The sequence below is a fragment of the Phragmites australis genome, chromosome 7 (assembly GCF_958298935.1).
Source record: "Phragmites australis chromosome 7, lpPhrAust1.1, whole genome shotgun sequence".
Classification (NCBI taxonomy): Eukaryota; Viridiplantae; Streptophyta; class Magnoliopsida; order Poales; family Poaceae; genus Phragmites; species Phragmites australis.
Window position 1 is genome coordinate 14,904,041 of NC_084927.1, and position 19,306 is coordinate 14,923,346.

The window sequence follows — 19,306 nt, forward strand, 5'->3', positions numbered from 1 at the left end:
GTATAGAATGTTGCTTTTGGCACGGGGGAATGGTCCGATGAGGTCCATGCCCCAACGAGCCAGGGGCTAGATGGGAGCGATTGGTTGTAGGGGGCCGGGGGCCGGGGGCTTTGGCGTCCTATGCATTTCCATCCTTGGTAGGTGCGGACGAGGTCTTCCACATTTGACATGATTGTAGGCCAGTGGAGCCCCTGGTGAAGTGCCTTGCCGGCTAGGGTGCAAGGCGCCAAAGGATAATAGGGGAGCTCTCCAGTCCATGGCTTCGGTGGGGAGAATGCGGCGACCGTCTCGTCAAGAGCTTTAGCAATTGGCCGGTTTAGGGTCTCAAGGAAGACGCCCAATGGTAGGTCATTGCCCGTGGTAGCAGGCTTTTCCAGGGCATCTGCCTAGCAGTTGTCCGTTCATGGTATGCTCCAGATTGATATGCCGCAGAAATATGCTTTGGCCTTGCGGATGGCTTCGAGGTGTCTTGCCATGTCCGGATGTCGAACTTGGTAGCTCTTATCAACATGGCCGGTGACGATTTGAGAGTTGGTTCGGATGATGACTCTGGCTGCTCCTAAGGATCGAGCCTTCCGGAGGTCTAAGAGGACGGCTTCATATTCGGCTATGTTGTTGTTCGTCTTGAAATCTAAGTGGCAGCGAATTGGACTCGTTGGCCTGTGGGGGAGATGAGGACCGCACTGGCTCTCTAGCTCTAGTGCCCATGGAGCTATATGCTCCGTCGGTGTAGATAGTCCAGATATCTTGGGGTAGATAGTCCAGATATCTTGGGGAGGGACAGTGGCGGATTCAGCGAGTGCCAGAGTCCATTCGGGGATGAAGTCTGCTAAGATTTGGGATTTGATGACGGTGCTAGCCACAAACTTTACCACGAAGGAGGCTAGCTCTACTTTCCATTTGCTGATGTGTCCCATCGCCTCCCTGTTGAGAAATATGTCGCCAAGCGGGTAAGAGGTTGGGACAGTGATGTCGTGGGCAAGGAAGTAGTGGCGAAGTTTGCGCGAGGCCATTAGGAGGGCATATGCTATCTTTTCGAGCTCTATGTAGCGCATCTTGGCCCCGGCTAAGGCCTCTGATATATAGTATATGGCCCTTTGAGAAGAGTGGATGTCACTTTTCTCCTCCCATACCAGGGCAGCGCTGACAGCAGAGACAGAGACGCACAAGAATAAGAGCAGCCCTTCGCCGGGGAGCGGCATCGTGAGTTTCTCAAGGTGGGAAAGGTGGGCCTTGAGGGCCTTGAATGCTACCTGGCACTCCAGAGTCCAGCCCCTCAGTGTTCTGAAGAAGGGAAGGTTATGCTTAGCTGATTTGGCGAGAAAGCGATTGAGGGCTGCGAGGTGGCCAGCCAAGCACTGTACTTCCTTTGGATTGGTGGGAGGTGACATCTCTGTGATGGCACGAATCTTTCCGGGGTGGCCTCAATGCCTCTTAGGGAGACGAGATATCCCAGCTTCTTTCCAGCCTTAGCACCGAATACGCACTTCTCTGGGTTGAGACGTACTCCTGCAGCCCGAAGACTATCAAATGTTTCTTGTAGGTCAGCAATGTGGTTGGTTTTAAATCAGCTTTTTACTACAATATTGTCCATGTAGGCTTCGACATTGTGGCTCAATTGCTGCTCTAGTACCTTGTGTACCAGGTAAGAGAAGGTGGCCCCAGCGTTCCGAAGACCGAAGGGCATCCGGACGTAGCAGTATACTCTGAAGGGGGTAATGAAGCTGGTCTTGCTCTCATCCTCTATTGCCATCCACACTTGGTGGTACCCGGAGTAGGCATCCAGGAAGCTGGTTGATGCGATGAAGGGGGTACAGATCCCAAGGGCATACTTTGTTTAGTTATGTGAAATCGATGCACATACGCCACTTCCCGCTGTGTTTCTTGACCAGAACGGTGTTGGAGAGCCAATCGGAGTGAATGACCTCTCGGATAACACTGGCCTTTAGTAGCTTCTAGACCTCCTCCTTTGCAGCCTCTGCCCACTCTAGGGAGAGCTTGCGAAGCCCCTAGCATATAGGCTTGGCCTTCGGATTGACTTGAAGAGAGTGTTCGATGATGCAGCGGTCGACTCTTAGGAGGTCCTACGGGGACCATGCGAAGGTGTCGAGGTTACCTTGTAGGTGGCCAGAAGCTGGGCTTCCCGCTCGGAGGTAAGGTCCGCCCCTATTTGGAAGGTCCGGATGGGTTGGTTTGGATGTATGGTGACACGCTTTATGTCCCCCTTTAGTTGTGGCCTTGAAGGGCCATGGTGCCCAGAATGCGTCGAAGGAGGGTCCTCGGAGCCCTCTTGGGTTATGGCATGGATGTGATGGCTAGGGAGTGGAGCAAGGTGCCCATACTCGATGCGCCTAGCCAGGTCACCGTGGATGGTTATCAGCCCCTGGGGTCCGAGCATCTTCAAGCAGAGGTAATTGTGATGGGGTATAGCTCTGAATCTATTCAGAGTTTCCATCCCAGAATAACATTGTAGGCGTAAGGTACGTCCACAACGTCGAAGGTGATTACTTTGGTCCATGCTACGAAGCCCTCACCGAAGATGGTTGGGAGTTCTATCCGGCCAACAGCGTCAAGGGGGGCCCTTTGAACCCCTAGAGGGGTCTATGGATGGGTGAGAGACAGCCCCGCAGGATGTGGAGGTGGTATACCAGCTCGGGGAGCAGTTTTGCTCTAGGAAGGCTCTGAAGTGTCCTCGGCCACGCCCTCTAGGACGGTTTTGGTTCAGAGCCCCACGACCTTGGTTGATGTTATTGATGTTTCGATGCTGTTGCTGCCACCCCCTTTGGGACCCGGAGGTATGAGCCTCCTAGAAGCCCCTCTTCGCTGGGGGAGGGGGTACGTGTGATGATCCCGCCTACGAATGTGACTTCTCATGGTCAACGCGGGAAGTCTCATAGCTCACGAGAGCCTCCGGCGGAGTTTTTCCTCCTCTGTGCATGCATATTCCTCTAACTTGCTTACAAGGACTTCCACTGTGCGTATGGGACACCGATTCAGCCGATCGTACTGGTGTCATTTTGCCAGACCCTGGGTTGTGGCATCGATGACAGAAGAGTCCGATATGCCCCTAATCTGGGCCTTGGTTTGGGAAAACCTTCGGAAGTAATCCCGAAAGGTTTTGTCTGGCTCCTGCCTGATAGTGAAAGGCTTCTGGAGGTCACCGGATCGATAAAGGTGCCCTTGGAGTTACTACAAAAGAGGTCTCAGAGTTGGAACCAGGCGTGAATGGCACTAGGGTCCAGTGCCCAGAACCAGTGTATGGCTACCCCTTCCAGGGTGAGAGGGAAGCATTTAGCCATAGTGGCCGGTCCACCTCTGCTGGCCTCTATGGCGAGGGCGTAGGAACGAACGAACTCATCAGGGTCTAAATCACCCTTGAACTTATGTAGTTTCGGGGACCGAAAGCCCTCCGGGGCGTAGTGTGTAGGTCGGCCTGTAGGAGAGAGTCGTAGTCTTGTAGAGAATCCTCGCGACGCTGGCTCCAAGGCTCTGGAAGCTAAACATGGACGGGTCCTAGTGTCGAAGAGATCATCAGCCCTTAGGGCCCAGGCCGGAGCAGCGCTGGTCGTCACATGGGCAGCGGTGTGTCATGTGGGTAGCTTGCTGCTCGACCCGCAGAGCCGTTTGTAGCTCCTCCATATGGGCCAGGAGTGCTGCCAAGCATGATTGACGCTCAGGTGGAATGGTGTTTTCAGCGTGGCACCAGCCACAACCCCTACGGGCGTAGCGGGGGCCTCGCTATGCTGCTACTGTTGCTGCTGGGTCTTCCAGGAAGGGAGCCCTTCGGCGCCGGCCATGGCTATGGTCGTGGTCAGGTTAGTGGTGGCTATAAATCCCTCGTTCCTCCTGGTTGGGGGGTCGTTGTCAGCATGGCCTGTGCTTAGTCACCCAGACTTTCGCACAGGCGTGACGGGGGGGGGGGGTCAGCTGCCATCGTTGTGGCCGCGGTAGTCTTCTACTTTGGTGGCATCCTACCTCTCTTAGCAGTTTTGTGTTCAAGTCCCCACAGATGGCACGTTGTTGGAGCAAGAGATCGTCTTACACTAAAAAGTACAACGAGAGTTTCTTCTAAGGAGAAGACTCAAACTTGGAGATAAAGTTTGAGAGGAAGGGACATCGAAAATGTATTGATAGTAGAAAAGATTGGTCCTTTGTCTGATGGCCATGGCCCTATATTTATAGGGCTGCCCCTAGCGTAGCGTACAGGTTATCGCCACTAACAAAGATCTAGGACAGGCCGAACTACATGGCGCATGTCCAGGTAAAACTACTTTTTATCTTACTCAGGAGATAATATCTACCACAGTAAATACAGGCGCTGAAGCAACCTTGGGGTCAGTGCAGGACTGGTCGCCAAATGCGGCCATGCACCGCGCTATCCTGTGTGTCAGACATCCTCCACTTGTGCCATCATGTCTGGATGGCATCCATTAGCCTTGGTACGGAATGCCGATCACATCCTTGCAGGGGAAGGATGACTGGCGTTCCCCCTCTGGAAGATCTTTCTTGAGACCTGATGACTCACCCTGTAGCCTTCGGGAAGCCTGCCCAAGCTCTGAAGGTTGGGGCTCCGAGAGGCATGGCTCCAGAACGCTGAGGCTTCCTCGAAGACCGGAGGCCCGAAAGCAGCCTTCGGAGGCTTAGGTCCATATGCATAGGCTAGCTGAGCCAAGGGGCCGTCGGGTGTCCTTAACAACGACCCCTAATAGAAATCTATTTTTTGCTCTTTTAAAGGGCGAAAATTATATTTTTTTTCACTCATCCAAAGAGCAAAAATTTGAAATTTTTCTCTTTCAAAGTGCAAAAATATTTTCTATTATTAAAAGTGTGAAAATGTAATTTTCGCTCTTTCAAAGTGCGAAAATGTAATTTTGTCAACGTTTCCTTTAAATTTGATATAACATTATGTGAGTACTTCTTTTTAGTGAAGTAACATTGAGAGGATACAAAATCTAATTTGTTAAATAATAGTTGTGAAGCACAATTATCATAGAACCCGGCACAGAGGTTACATACGCTAATATACATTACATGGGACCTAGGATTTTTTGTCGCTACACAAATGGACTCTAACAATAAAGAGATGATGAGAATAAACATTGGCATGTATGATACGTCTAAAGACCGACCTAATAGTGTACCGCTGCTAAACCTAACATATCTTAGGGAATAAATATAGGTCGGGTTACAATAGATACTCTACTGAGTGCACCAAGGATATTTGCTCTTCATGAGGGCATTGGGACATGCCGTCTTAGTGTGACAGGCCCTCTCCCACTTCATTTCCCTCTTAGCTTTGAGTGCTTCAGCCGCGGCGCGCTCCTGCACTGCCTTCCTCATGTGTGCCTCCTTCTGACGCTTCAGTCATAGTTCCTCCTGTTATTGCTCGTACTCTCGGTGTTCGTAAGCTTGCCTTCTCCACCACATACTCATGTCAACCCACCGCTTCTGGTCCTCATTTTGCTCCATGTCCAGTTATCCAATGAAGTCACAAATAGGTGGAGAAGACTGGAGAAATGAAACAAGAGGGAAGATTAGTAAGACAGTGCATGAAATCGTATGAAAACTGTCACATGAGTGATCTATATCGCTATACTGGTGGATAGTCATACGGTCCATGTCGAGGCGGGTCATACTAGTAGTTGACACACATGAAGAAGTGTCTACCATAGGTGTAGGAGATGTCTTAGGACTCGCGAATCCTACACAGGTCGTCACAGAAGCACATCGACGATTCGACTCCTACGGGGATCCAAGTCATCCAATGTTTCTTGGGTGGGCATGATGGAGTTGAGGAAGACATTGCAGTTGAGAGAGGTGAGAAGGAGTGATGTACCCGTGTTTTAGGCAGGGGTTATTTATGGTGGTTGGGTATCAGTGCATGGACTAAGTGCATGGCCATGGCTGGGGGCTGGAGCATGGGAGTATTGTGCACAAAGACAAATGACCTAGGATTCTCTGTGAAAGCTGGAAAAGTTGTTCCATTGATTCTTGGTAGAGATTCGCTATGAAAGTTGTTGCTTGGTGTTATTATGTCATTCTTCAAAAGTTCAGCAAGGAGTTATTATTTTCTCTGCATGGAAGAAAGGGAATCCTATGAAAGCATTGGGTGTAGAAAAGACGTATTGGCATAATGATAAATCTCGGCCATTTCATTAATGAAAGTAAAGTACATCATATATAAGGTTCATCATAAGCATTTGTTGCCTCTATGTGGCTACAGTACATAAGGCAGCATGCACCGACTCGTACCCTATCTCTAGATAATCTATGACAAGTTGCAATGGCATGTAGTACCCTATCTCTAAATAAATTATGCCTTAGGGAAAAGACAAATTGCCGGGTGCAAGAAAACTTCTAAGGGGTTAGTGGAAAAGATGGAGGCTTCTCATCCAGATATTCCCAACGGATCTCTTGAAAGTTGCATCTATGAGGGTAGGGTTTGTTGCACACGTACCCTTGTACTAGTCCACATGCCATAGGCCCCAGCACAACCGGTAGGCCACACACGTATTGTGGAGGAACCTGCATGTTACCGTATGTAGTGAGGTACTTATCACACCATTCTTCATTGAGCTCCTATAGCCTCATATTTGGTCGTTCAACATCTGCGCATCTCATTGCCTCAGCCTCCTCGTAGCCGTAGTTTATGTTCGCGTACTCTTATTTGTTCACGTACCATTCGTACTTGCATCTAGGCTTATCGTATTGTTAGATGAAAGTAGGTAAATTAGATGAAATTCTTAGCATGATAGGATGTCATGTACACTTACCCCATATCAGTAGCAAGCAATCATGGCAAGCAGGAACAATTTCTAGCGTGGTATTTTACCGCAGTCACATCGTGGCATGCGTGTCTCATGCACTTTTATCTACAGCTCCATCTCCCTCTTCTTCTACTTTGGGTCTTCATTTCTCTTTCGATCTTCATCCTCACACTTGAGTCTATCAAGGATGTCATGCTATAGCTCATAAAAGCCCATCTTTCCCTTACCCTTGTTGGATCCCAACCTGAACTCGGAAGCCATGGATGGGATTGTGGTGGAGATAAAGAGTCAGTCTATATGCAGTGAATTGTATTCATCCTTGGGGTTACCCTTATATGGAGTAGGTGGTGGCGGAATGTGTTAGAGATCTCAGAAAATCCAGCCATGTGTTGGATTGAGCAATGGGCGCGAAGTTTCTGAGTGATGGTGCATTGACCAAGTGATTGGTCTTTGCGTATGACGTTTAGTGAATACACTTTTTAGTGCTACCCCTAATAGGCCGATGCAGTCTAGCAAATAGACTTTTCAATGCTACCCTAAATAGGTCAGTGCATTCTAGCTAATAGGTTTTTCAATGCTGCAACATCTATCCACTACCGCCAGGACTTCTTCTATATAAACAATACACAATCGATTCTCTACTCACATATCTCCTGACCTTGAATTGAATCGAGGCAATAGCGTATCCTCATCCTCTCGATGGCTCCATCGATCCACCGCCTCCGCACCCCCATTTAGATGTCTATGGTAAAGATTTCTACGAAAACCACAATGCTCTTCCTTGCTTGTTTTGGCCGTCATGTCAACATGGAGATGACGTTGTAGTCCTAGTTTATGAGCATTTTGGTGACATAGGCTGTCGATTCTTCAGGTTTACATGCTTTCTTTCCGATTTTCTAAACACCATTTACTTATCTTATATATCACTTTTTATAGATAGATGATTGTAGTTTCTAGTACTATATTGACCCGTGGATAGAACCACACATTTAGAGATATATCCGTCACATGCATGTCATTATCGAGAAACTACAGGAACAATTTCATCAAGAGAGAGACAGCAATATCAGAAGACGTTATGTCCAGCCTCACATGGCAGGTCAGAGGAACAACTGGGAGTAATATGGATGTGTTCTAGCGGTCAACCGAGGATTTGATTTCATATTTGACTTGCACTGTGTTATCATTCCCTAAATGTGTGAATCTCAATATGCACCCAGCAGTAGCTGGGATTTGCCTATCACCTAACGCTTCCCATATGTATCGTAGGAGTAATGCTTTTCACATGTTGGAAATAATTGTGCCTATTTTTTTATCATGCACTAGGAAACAAAACCAACATAGTACTTTAATATAAGACACTAACCATCGCATTGATTACATATAAAGTTCACAACTAGTTCATAACATAGTACATTAATATAAGATACTAACCATATAACTATCGAACTAAACTAATGAAATAGAAAGCTAAACAAAATAAATAGTCCTGTAATGGTTTGAACAAAATACATTGCCTAAGCATACAAGTAAAATAGACTACGCTTGACCCCTACATGAACACTATCCTAGGCCCTGGCTTTGGTCGCTTTGGCCTACGTGCTGACGCTGGGACGGCTACCTCCTCCTCCTCCTCTCGAGGATCATCATATGCGAACGATGTATACCAATCAGGCTCATGACGCTCGTGTCTCGGCAACTGGAAACTGTAGAGATGTCTTCCATCTCCTGCTAAGTGGGCGGAGGTGTAATGTATAACTGGGACGAGCCCATCACTTCGGAGGCCCCTTCATAGTCAAGCCACAGGTTCCCGCTGGAGTGTGGTGAACTCCTAGAAACCTATGTGATAGTCTCAATGCAGACCATACCTGCATCACATCGTACACAAATAAGTGAGTATTGACGTATAATATGTACTAAGTCAGAGACTATACAATAAAGAGTAATGACATACCTGGCATAGGAATGAACATAGCCTAGCCCAACCCGACTGCCTTGTCAGGGTGTGGAGGCAGAGAATTAGCATACATAGGCGCTGCCCAACCAAAGCCTCTTGCCTGGTCAGGGCACGGAGGCAGAGAACTTACGTACACTGGTGCGGCCCAACCAGAGCCTCCTGCCTGGTCAAGGTGTGGAGGCTGAGACCTAGCGTACACAGACGTGGCCTAACCAGAGCCTCCTGCCTAGTCAAGGCATGAAGGCTAAGAACTAGCGTACATAGGTGCGGCTCAATCAGAGCCTCCTTCCTGGTCATAGCACTGAAGTTAAGGAGTAGAGTAGAATGGCTCTAGGACTGAGGTGTAGCTACATCTTGAGGGCCTCTGCATGGTACGGGATACCAACGGGTCACGTACAACGGCGTCAGGCTACCAACACGCTATGCACTCCAGGATACGTCGACCCTTGGTAGCCAAACGAGAGAACACTCCGATGATGTTGTCCATCGCCATACCACAGGTGCCATGCTCACATAGCCTAATAGCCGTACTCACTGCCTCCTCATGAATCTCGCTCCCCAAGTCAGACTTCCATAACGACAAATTGTTAGCGCTAGTATGTATGTGAATGTAAGAATCGATTAAAATTTGAACATTCCACATACCGCAAGGTGCAATGACACTCCTACGTGTCATGGGTAAAGGGTGGCAATGCTAGTTGAGTGCTGACGTGGTGGGTCATCGAAAGGTAGGAGATGTGTGTGATTCTGCGCAGTGTACCACTATAGGTACTACTGGTAACTGTGCTCATCGTAAGGTATAGCAAACTCGATCATGTCCATCTGAGCCTGGCCCCACTGTTGCACCTAGGGCTGCATCTAGTCAGGTCAACTAGGCTCTTTGGTGGCCCCTTTGACAACCTAAAAAGGAGTTTGAATTAGATAAATGGAAAACACGTAATACAACAAGGTAGCTGACATTGTAACTCACGAGTGCACGAAAGCAGAAACACGGTCTCCCAGCGGGACTAGGAACTCCTGGCGCTGGGTGAACTGGGAACCTTCCTCCTTCCTTCTCCTTCCTCTCTTTCTCCCTTTTCCCTCCTTCCTTCTCTTTTCTCTCCTCCTTCTTCTTCCTTCTATTCTTCTTCCATCTCTTCTTCCCTCTTCTTTCCTTTTCTTCCCCTGCTCTCTCAAGTCGGCCGAATACATACTGGTGGCGGACAGGCATGACCGATGGCCAGATTAAAGGCGAGGAGCGCACACGCAGGCCAATAGTGGGCAGTTTTCACTCTCCCAACGGTCCACCGCAAAATAGTCAGAAGGAAAGAAAATATTTTCGCTCACTGGTAGAGCAAAATCTCGAGTTTTCGCTCATCCAAAAAGCAAAAACCAGAACTTTCACTTTTTCGATAATAGAAAATATTTTCGCACTTTGTAAGAGCGAAAATTAATGAGCGAATGAACGAAAATATAATTTTCTCTCTTTGAAAAAGCGAAAAATAGATTTTGCTCTTTGGATGAGCGACGGTGGGTTATTTCTATAATTTCTCGAATTTGTGCAATATTTCTGGAATTTTCATAAAAAATAATATTATTAAAAAAATTCGAGTATAGGGAGGGATCTGGATTTCTGGGGAAGAAGCAACGACTTTGAGTTAATGTACGTACGTACGATAATAAAAAATGAATGGAACTAGGAGTAAAGCATGCGTAGCAATGGCAAGGAATTTCTTTCCTTTTTTTTGGAGCTGGAATTCAGTTTGTGCGGTGATCTGGAGGGAATTTGAAGACGCGCGCTCGCAAACAATGAAAACTTATTCCATGCTCTTGTGGAGTGTGAGCTCGCTAAGCTTTTTAGTTGTCACTCAAAAATCAATATGCCATCAAGCTGCCTCGGCTTCATCCAGATTCCTGGTCATCCAGATCATTGTAAGTTCTTAACTTCTTATCAGACCAGGAGGTTATTGCTGTGGTTATGGTGATGTGGACGATCTGGAATTCGCGATATAATCTAGATCATAGAGAGAATCAATACACACCTCAACGAATGACTGAATGGATCGAGGAGATGCCGACCAATCTTGATCTGGTCTATGGAAATCACATTTTTCTGACAGGTTTGCAAAAATAGAGGTGGCCTGATGCATATTGGTACAAGGTGAATATTGATGGATCTGTTCACATGAATGGCAGGCATTCGGGCTCGGATATTGTTATTTGAAATGAAAGAGGGGACTTAATAGCAGCTCAATTGAAAAAATATCAGTATACAATGATCCATTCACTATTGAAGTTCTGGTTTGTCGGGATGGAGTGCGTCTGGCAGCTAACAAGGGGCGGCAGTATGTAGTTGTGGAGATGGATTGTCTGAATTTGACTAACCATTGGAAGAACTCGTCTTCAAAGAAATCGTCGACGGTCCATATTATGAAGGAGAGTATTTTTTTTTCAAGGCTTTGACATATGGCATGTGAGACGTCTGGCGAATTAAGGTGAACACGTATGCGCGAAGGAAGCTTTGAAGTTTGTTAATACCGAGCTTGAGTCCACTCCTGTTTTCCTTGCCGATGTTATAAGGCAAGATTGTGTCTCTTCTTTGGAAGTTGAATGAACGAGCTGCTGAGCTCAGGCCAAAAAAAAGAAGAAGAGGACGCGCGCTCGCGGCCCGCTCGAATTCTTGAAGTGTCGGTGCACTGGTGATTCTACTGTAAGTAAAAAAGCAGTGCTCCCTCCCCGCAAAAAGAAAAGAAAAAAGCAGTGTTCCCAGCAGGAAGTCACTAAACGTTTCTTGAGCACGCGCGCGGTACAATACTTTTAGGCGAGAGTGCGGTCGAGGCGGTAGAAACATTTTTCTTTTTTATTCCCGTCGCAAGTAGCTGTGGATTGTTAGCCGCAAGCAAACCAGATGCCGCCGCAAAGCATAAATAGAACGAAACAGATGGATCGATTGACCCTGCATGCATGCAGTCTGGCGGGCGTTCTCCGATGAGCGCACCAACCGGCCTGGACCTGGAGAAAGAAGAGATCTGCCGCGCGATCCCATTTTCTCTCTACACGTTGGTTGCAACCGATACCGAAAGGCTCCTATATATAAATCATCACACAGTGTATCCACTTTGGGAGTAGCAAAAAATAGCTATATATTTGCAGCTTTGTTCGCAGCTATCAGCTATGGATGCGAGGCATGCTTCTCTGTGCTTTTTCTTAGTACTTGTGTTATTTGTAGATCCTGTATTTGCAGGTTCGTGTTTCTCCGATTACCCTATCTCTTTCGTTGTGTTCAGATATATTTGATGGCAAATTGGTCCACGGTGGATTTGCAATGGTTCACTATATATCTCCGTTAATTTTTTCCAGGGAAGTGTGCATGGGAGTGACCCACAAGTGTCCAATTTGTTTAGGTTTTATGTGCAAGTCATTGCGCTGGCTTGACAAAAAACTCCATGGCGGCCATGTCAAGGAACACAGGTGCAAGGGATCATTTCCAAGTAGCATATGTTACTGCTCTCTCTGCATAGTACATTAGCCAACTCTCGAAACAAACCGAAGATATTGCAAAGGGTCAGACCTATCCCCAGAGTGGAATGATTAATCTGTAGCTTCTTTTGTTAGTCTCGCCCCAAAAGAGATTCAATAATTTAGTATGTTAGTTACTTAACCAGCTGGTCTGTAGTGCGGTCTCTGTTTGCTTTGATACTTCTTGCTTCAATAATATCAGTGTTAGTTTCTCGTGATTTTGTCTCATTGATCCTATAATGTGTCTAGCAAAGACGTGGATTTTTACAAATAGATCATTGCGTGGTCTCTACTTGTGGACTGATAGTGGACAAAATGAACCAGAGGTTCGTGCATGCAGCATATAGTATTTGGAAATGCTCAGACTCTTACGTCCGATACGAGCTATTCGCTCCTGGACGCATCATCTGCCATCTACTATAATTTGATGAAACAGACGGCCCCGTGCACCAGCAATCTTCGTTTTTAGACCCGGTGCACACGTGTTCCCCATGCTTTGGTAAGAACGGATCCGAAGTGTCTAGCAACCAAAAACAATAAACAACTCACATCCGTCCAGACATCAACTAGTAGTTCTCATCCTCATCAATTATCTCTCACCCTGCTCTCAACTCCATGTCTCCAATTCTCCATCAAGAGCACCAAACCACAACATGCTATGGCCCTTGGCTTCCACCTCCTCTCTCTCTCTCTCTCTCTCTCTCTCTCTCTCTCTCTCTCTCTCTCTCTCTCTCTCTCTCTCCAGCCCCTCTCCCCTGCATGCGCTCGAGGAAGGTTGTGGGCTACAAGACCTTGCGGTGAAGAGGCCAGAGCTCCCTTGATTTGGTGTCATCGTGGCTAGAGCTCGCTGGATTTAGCGAGGTCGAGACCTCGATAAGGCAGTATCGTGGCCATCATTTCCAGTCGAGTGCAGCTTGCTCTTGCGCTTTAGTCTAGGCCAGATTTTACTAGATGGAGACCCAACAAGGTGGTGTTGTAACTGGTCTCTCCATTTGTTGCAATTGCTCTCTTCATTTGTTGCAAGCTTGTTATCGGGTTGTTGCAGCCTTTTGCACTTTCCTATTCTAGTTTTAGATATTGCATTCATACTTTAAGAATATTGCAGTTACGCTTTTTGAACGTTGCAGGCTTATGGTTGTTGTAAAATTGTTTGATTGAATGTTTCCATAGCTAGTTTTAAATGTTGCTAGTTTTTAGGATGTTGCAATATGTGTTTTGAGATATTGCAATAGCAATTGTTGGATGTTGTAATTGTTTCTGTGGCCGATGTTGTGATTTAGAGTTAGGAAACTCAATTTTATAGGATCCATGACCTTTTCTATGCCATTTTTATAGTAGGAGTGGTCAAAGAGTGAAACTCATTCAAGATCTCATGCGACGAGCTCAAGGTCAAGTGACTACATAGGTTTTGCATGAAAATATTCCATGAAAGTCATAATGTTGCGGTATTTTCATGAAACAAGTCGTAATGTTACGGTGTGAATTTTTCTCCTGGATCGGATGTATGCGATGTGCTATTTTGATGCATGTTTTTTGTTGTTGTAAACAATCATTCCGATGTTGCATATGTTATTTTTTCAATGTTGCAACTGCCTGTTGGAGCGTCCGATGGATCGGACGTTCAGGCGCTAATAGTGCTCTATAGTATTTGCACCTTTTCGGTGCCACATAGATATTTTTCCTTGTGCTTCTGTCCCAGAAAAACTTGAGAAAATTCCCTATATGCCACTAAAAATTATATATTTCAGTTATGCGTTATAAAAAAAATTCACTTTCCTTCCCTGGCAATAGTTCAATTTGTGTTCCCTTCCATGAGAGTAGGGTGGCAACAGGTCGGGTTGGATCAGGCCCCCGCATGTTTTAGACCCAACGGGACGCAGGTTCGGGTGTCAAATTCGCCCCGCAGGGCCATCAGATTGGGGCCCTGACCCAAGTAGGGTTTAGGTTTGGGTCATACTTTGCACCCGCAGGTGCTCCACGGGCCCTAAATCCTGAGGCCTATTAACCGTTTGGCCCACGACCCCGTTCACTACCTTTTGAAGAGAAGCAAAATAGGCTCGCTGGTCATGTGCTCGCATCACATTCACATACGCATTGGATATTTGGATTGGAGTCCACAATCCAGCAACAATGATACTAAGGTGCCCGCTGCTTGTCCGTTGCCGAGGCACAAGCCGCCCCGCGCGAGACCTATTCGCTGCCAAGGCGCCCACATGGTTCCTATAGACGGTCTTTGGAACCGTGGCCAGGCGAGCCAGCCGCTCGTGGCCGACTGTGCGGCACACATCCCGCATGCGGCTGCTGCTACAATCTAAGTCCGACGAGGTGGCCACGCAGGCATGGGAGTTGTAGCACGACCTCCCCGTAGCCGAGCTTATGCATCTTTGCGGATTGGCAAAGTAAGGGGAGTAGCCGAGCAGATTGAATCCATGGTGGCCGAAGTCACATGCTGTCGTCAAGCGGTCAGGAACGCGGGCTGCCGCATGCTGTCGTTGCGCCGTCACCACACAATCGAGGAAGATGAGCTGCTGCACGCCGTCGCCGCGTGATCAGGGAAGATGGCATGACAGATCTAGATCTGTGGTGGTTTTTGAGTAGCCACTAGGGCTGGGGCTATGGGTCATTTTGCACTGGTAACAAATTTAGGACCGGATCGGGTTTGAGATCTCTAGTCTCGGATTTCGGGTCAGACGTATTCTTGCTTTACCTGGCCTTATCCGACCCGTTGCCAACTTGAGACTCAAGGGCAAGCAGGTTCGCTCGTCCAGATGCTACCTAGGTGCCCATGGAGATCGAAAAGATCCATGAGCAGGTGCGGTCTGCACCGACCTCCACTCTATGTTGCCCATACCAACCTCTTCTCCAAGATACCATACCCCCTGCTGCCATCATGTGTCCCTTTCCTAGTGACGTCCCTACCCCTCTCTCTAGTTCGTTCCTGGATGGGGATAATTTTGACGATCAAGTTAAGGGATTGATTTAGTTGCGGTGCGGTCTTGCGAAACAGTAATGGATGATTTGGACGAGGGTCTACATCGTTAATCAAACAGAGGGCAAAATGGCCATTACAATAAAAATCAGACAAGATTAAAGACTACAGTATTTTGATTTACTTTGCCATCAACCTTTACTATTTATTGAGTACTGTAGCACATGATCTGATTGAACATAAATCCTAATACACTTCACTATTCCACCTCTGCATTTGCTTCTACACTGCAGAGGATCTCGGTTTTACTGAAGTGGCATGCAAGAGAACGAAAATTTGAACACTTGCCTCGGAAGTGAAGCCAACTTTTTCGACACCAGGGGAAAAATATAATTTTCAAGGAATTAAAAAAAAAACTCCTGCTCCCGTTTCTTTATCCGGTCATCCCAAACTTCCCCGGTGCCACTCCCTCGCCATGGCGGCGGCCTCCTCCCTCTCCTCCTTGCTCCGCGCAGCCCCGCTCTTCCCCACCAACCCTCGCCGTCTCCACCCCCAGAAACCTACCACCAAATCCCTCTTCCCCGCGCTCGCCATCCGCTGCGACGCCGCCACCACAGCCGACGCGTCGGGGCCCCCGCCCCGTCCCCTCCCGCCGCCAAAGCTGGTCCGCTGCCCTGCGCTAGACCGCCAGGCGGCGCGCGCAAGCCGCCTCCGCTTCGCGCGCAAGCTCCTCACCCTCCTTCTCTCGAAGCCGCGCCACTTCCTCCCGCTCCGCGTGCTCCGCCGCTGCCGCCGCTTCCTTGGCCTCCCGCGCCGCCGCCCGCTAATTCCTTTCGTGCTCCGGTACCCGACGCTCTTCCGCCTCTTCCAGGCCCCCACCTCCCGCCCGCTCTCGCCGTCCCTCTCCACGCTCGCTGTCGCGCTCACCCCCGCCTCTGAGGCCCTCGCCGCTGACCTCGCCGCGCTCCGCGGCGGCCCCGCGGTCGCGCCCCGCCTCGCGGGCAAGATCCACCGCCTCCTCCTCATGACCCCGCGCCGAAGCCTCCTGGTGAACAAACTCGCCCACCTCGCCCCCGACCTCGGCCTCGCCATGGACTTCCGCGCCACGCTCTGCCCCCGCCACCCCGACCTCTTCGCCCTCGTGCATACCTCCCGCGGCCACGCCCTCCAGCTCGCTGATCCCCCGTCGCCACTCCCTCCGCCGCTCCCTCCTCTCCGCCCCGCCTCGCCGCCCGACCGCCTCATGGACCGGCCGCGGAGATTCCCCCACCTCCCGCTCCGCCGCGGGCTCAACCTCCGCCGTGCGCACCGGGATTACCTCCTGCGGTTCCATAGTCTTCCCGAGGTGTCCCCGTTCGAGCAGCTGGATGAGAGCGCCGGCTTGGAGATGTTGGAGCGGCGGGCGTGCGCTGTGGTGCGGGAGGTGCTGGCGATGACGGTGGAGAAGCGGACGCTGGTGGACCACCTCACGCACTTCAGGCGGGACTTTGGGTTGCCGAACCGGCTACGCGCGATGCTGTTGCGGCACCCAGAGATGTTCTATGTGAGCGTAAAGGGGGTGCGCCACTCAGTGTTCCTTGTGGAGGTGTTCGATGATGATGGGAGGATTTTAGTGGAGGATGAGATGCTAGTTGGGAGGGATAGGCTGGAGGAGCTTGTCCGGGAGGGAAAGCAGATGAGGCGTGCCCGAAAGAGAGGTGTTCTTGCGCTTGGCGGTGACAGTGATGATGATGAAGATGATGACAAGGCAGAAGAGGATAACTTCTTAGAGGATGATGAGGAATTTGGGGACTTGTTTGAGGATGATGCCATTGGGAAAGACTGGGAGGAGGTGGGTGATGGAGGCGGAAGCGAGGGGGGTGACGAGTATGATGCTGAATCGGAGGTGATGGAAGAGTTTTGGGTGAAAAAAGCTGTGGCTGAAGGTCTGATTGATAGTGGCAGCGAGCAGGATGTCTGGTGAGCTGTATCAGCGAGCAGCATGCTAGTGAGGACCCAGAATTTCTCAAATGCGCTCTTCTCAGCAATTTACATACACCAGAGGAAGTATCAGTAAATAACCTGGTTGTTGTCTTGGGCCTACTAATCCCATTTGTGCTCTATTACTAGGTAAGAGAGTATGTTCTGTCAATTTGATTCTAGCTTTGCATGCTCGATTGCTTTTATTTATTTATTTGGAAATGCTTAGAGTTGAGCGTCCGATGACAAACACACATGGGACGCTCCGTTGGGCCCACAACAAGGAGAGGAAAGGAACAGATCTGAATATTGTATGCACCTCAGTTTTGCGCTTTCACATCCGTCTCTATTCCCTTCATTCTTATCCCACTCATAGTCTCTCTTGAATTCATTTCATTCACTCCCTTTGTACTGTGCAGATCCCACCGGTGTGACTCGCTGCTCCGTCCTCTCCTCTTCTCTCTCCCAGATCCATCTTGCGATCATAGCTCCATAGTCTTGCTTGGTGCTTGCTGCTGAACATCCAAATGTGTATGGTTGCATAGGGAGCAGCTCAATCCGGTAGAAAAGAGAAGCCGAGGGCAGATCAAGCAGCTTGCTCAATCTTCGATTTGTGCATAGAGTAGCTTGATATAGTAGCTTCCGATGAGGACGCCTGACTCCCTCTCCACATCTCTTTTTATGTTGCAGCAGATGATTTTTTAGGTTAGGATTATATTATTTTTGGTATTGCAGTAGATCTGACTTTTTTATGGATGTTGCAACAGACAATTTATGACGTTGCGATAGTTGACTTGTGATGTTGCAATAGTTGATTTGAGATGTTGGATCTTTTCATTTTTGGTTTACTACAACATTAATTTCACTGTGATGTTGTATGCTTCCCGTTATGATGTTATGATTTTACTTACTGAATGCTGTAGTCATAAATTTTTCTCACATACCAGGATTATTTATTTGCATTCATAGCTAAAAAAATGATGTATATAGGGTTTTTGAATATTGCACTCACATAAATTGGGTGTTGTAGATGTTAATTTTGTTTGTTGCAAATTCTGAGCTTAAATTTTGCAGCATATATCTTGTTAATGTGCCAAATCTTATGATTTTGGGGAAATATTTGAGGCCGGGCACTCAATTTTTTTGATGAAACTAGATTTTTATTTTTGCTGTTCTGGGTGCCAAGAGGGTCAAGTTTGTGAGCGAGGCCTTGGTCGTCGATGTTAGAATGGGATTCATGTTGTGATTTTTGCAATGCCGTTGCTTCGGAAGTCTAGTTCTCAACAGTCTCTTACGTGAACTTGAGTGCTAGCGATCACATGACGAAGAACTGAGAACTAGGGTTTCATCCAAGGATGTTGCGTGAAACATGGGTGCCATGTTGTAGTGGGGATTTTTTCTATTTAAATCAGAAGACAGGGGTGTCAAGCACCTATAATCGTACAACGTGGAGGCTTCCGACACTAGCGCTGGGATCGGATGTCTGGACGCTAGCAGCGCCCTTTTTTATTTGCATGAGAAACGTTCTGCCCTGATTGTAGGATTATAGAGAGTGTTATATGCATTGCCTGGAATCTTTGGTTGCATAGCTTGGTTTGTAAACCTAAGCTACAATATGGAAGCAGGTTGAATATGGATGCTTGCTGTGCTGCCGAAAGACTATCTCCAAGATGATGAACTTACTTTGAAGCTTTGAGGCACTGAAGGGTATTGTTTTGTTACTTGCAATGTCTACCCATTAAATTGCATCTCCGAAAAGAACTTTTCAGCTTATGTATATGCAAACTTTTTGCTTAGCATGCACCAATAAGGGAATTGTTTATCATGAAGCCTGCATGTAACAATTACTATTATGAGCATCCAACTTTTTGGTGCACCATCATATTGTGGTCTTCTGATGATTCTAGCTTGTAACATACACGGCGGCACCAGTTTAGCATGATGACAGCCAACTAACTGATCCGGTTGCTAAAAATAGAACTGCAACTGACCGCCAACTAACTGATCTGGTTGCTAAAAAATAGATCTGCAACATTATTTGAATCAATTCTGTTATTTTGATTGTACATTTGCAATGCTATGGGAATCCTGCAATGACGTTCGGGCATGATTATGTGGATGGATCTGTTTGCTAAGTTTTCTCTTTGTTGGTTCATGGCCAAAATTTCTAATGAGAATGTCCTTTAATTCTTTAAT

At 47.9% G+C, this 19,306-nt stretch overlaps 1 protein-coding gene across 3 annotated transcripts; it reads left to right on the forward strand.

The window, feature by feature from the left end:
- The first annotated feature begins 15,566 nt into the window (after positions 1-15,566).
- On the forward strand, positions 15,567-18,939 carry LOC133924009 (protein WHAT'S THIS FACTOR 1, chloroplastic). 3 transcript variants are annotated; one of them, XM_062369360.1, is made up of 3 exons: positions 15,567-17,260; positions 17,340-17,421; positions 17,530-17,992. In XM_062369360.1, exon 1 carries the CDS (start codon positions 15,627-15,629, stop codon positions 17,112-17,114), a length of 1,488 nt encoding a protein of 495 aa, XP_062225344.1. In that variant the 5' UTR covers positions 15,567-15,626; the 3' UTR covers positions 17,115-17,260; positions 17,340-17,421; positions 17,530-17,992. The 3 variants fall into 3 exon arrangements, with proteins under 3 accessions (XP_062225344.1, XP_062225345.1, XP_062225343.1); XM_062369361.1 differs by lacking the exons at positions 17,340-17,421; positions 17,530-17,992 and adding an exon at positions 18,736-18,939; XM_062369359.1 differs by lacking the exon at positions 17,340-17,421.
- Positions 18,940-19,306: the final 367 nt, after the last annotated feature.

Bases quoted from the DNA above. Each gene is read 5' to 3' on its own strand.
- LOC133924009 (XM_062369361.1), top strand. From the start codon at position 15,627: ATGGCGGCGGCCTCCTCCCTCTCCTCCTTGCTCCGCGCAGCCCCGCTC.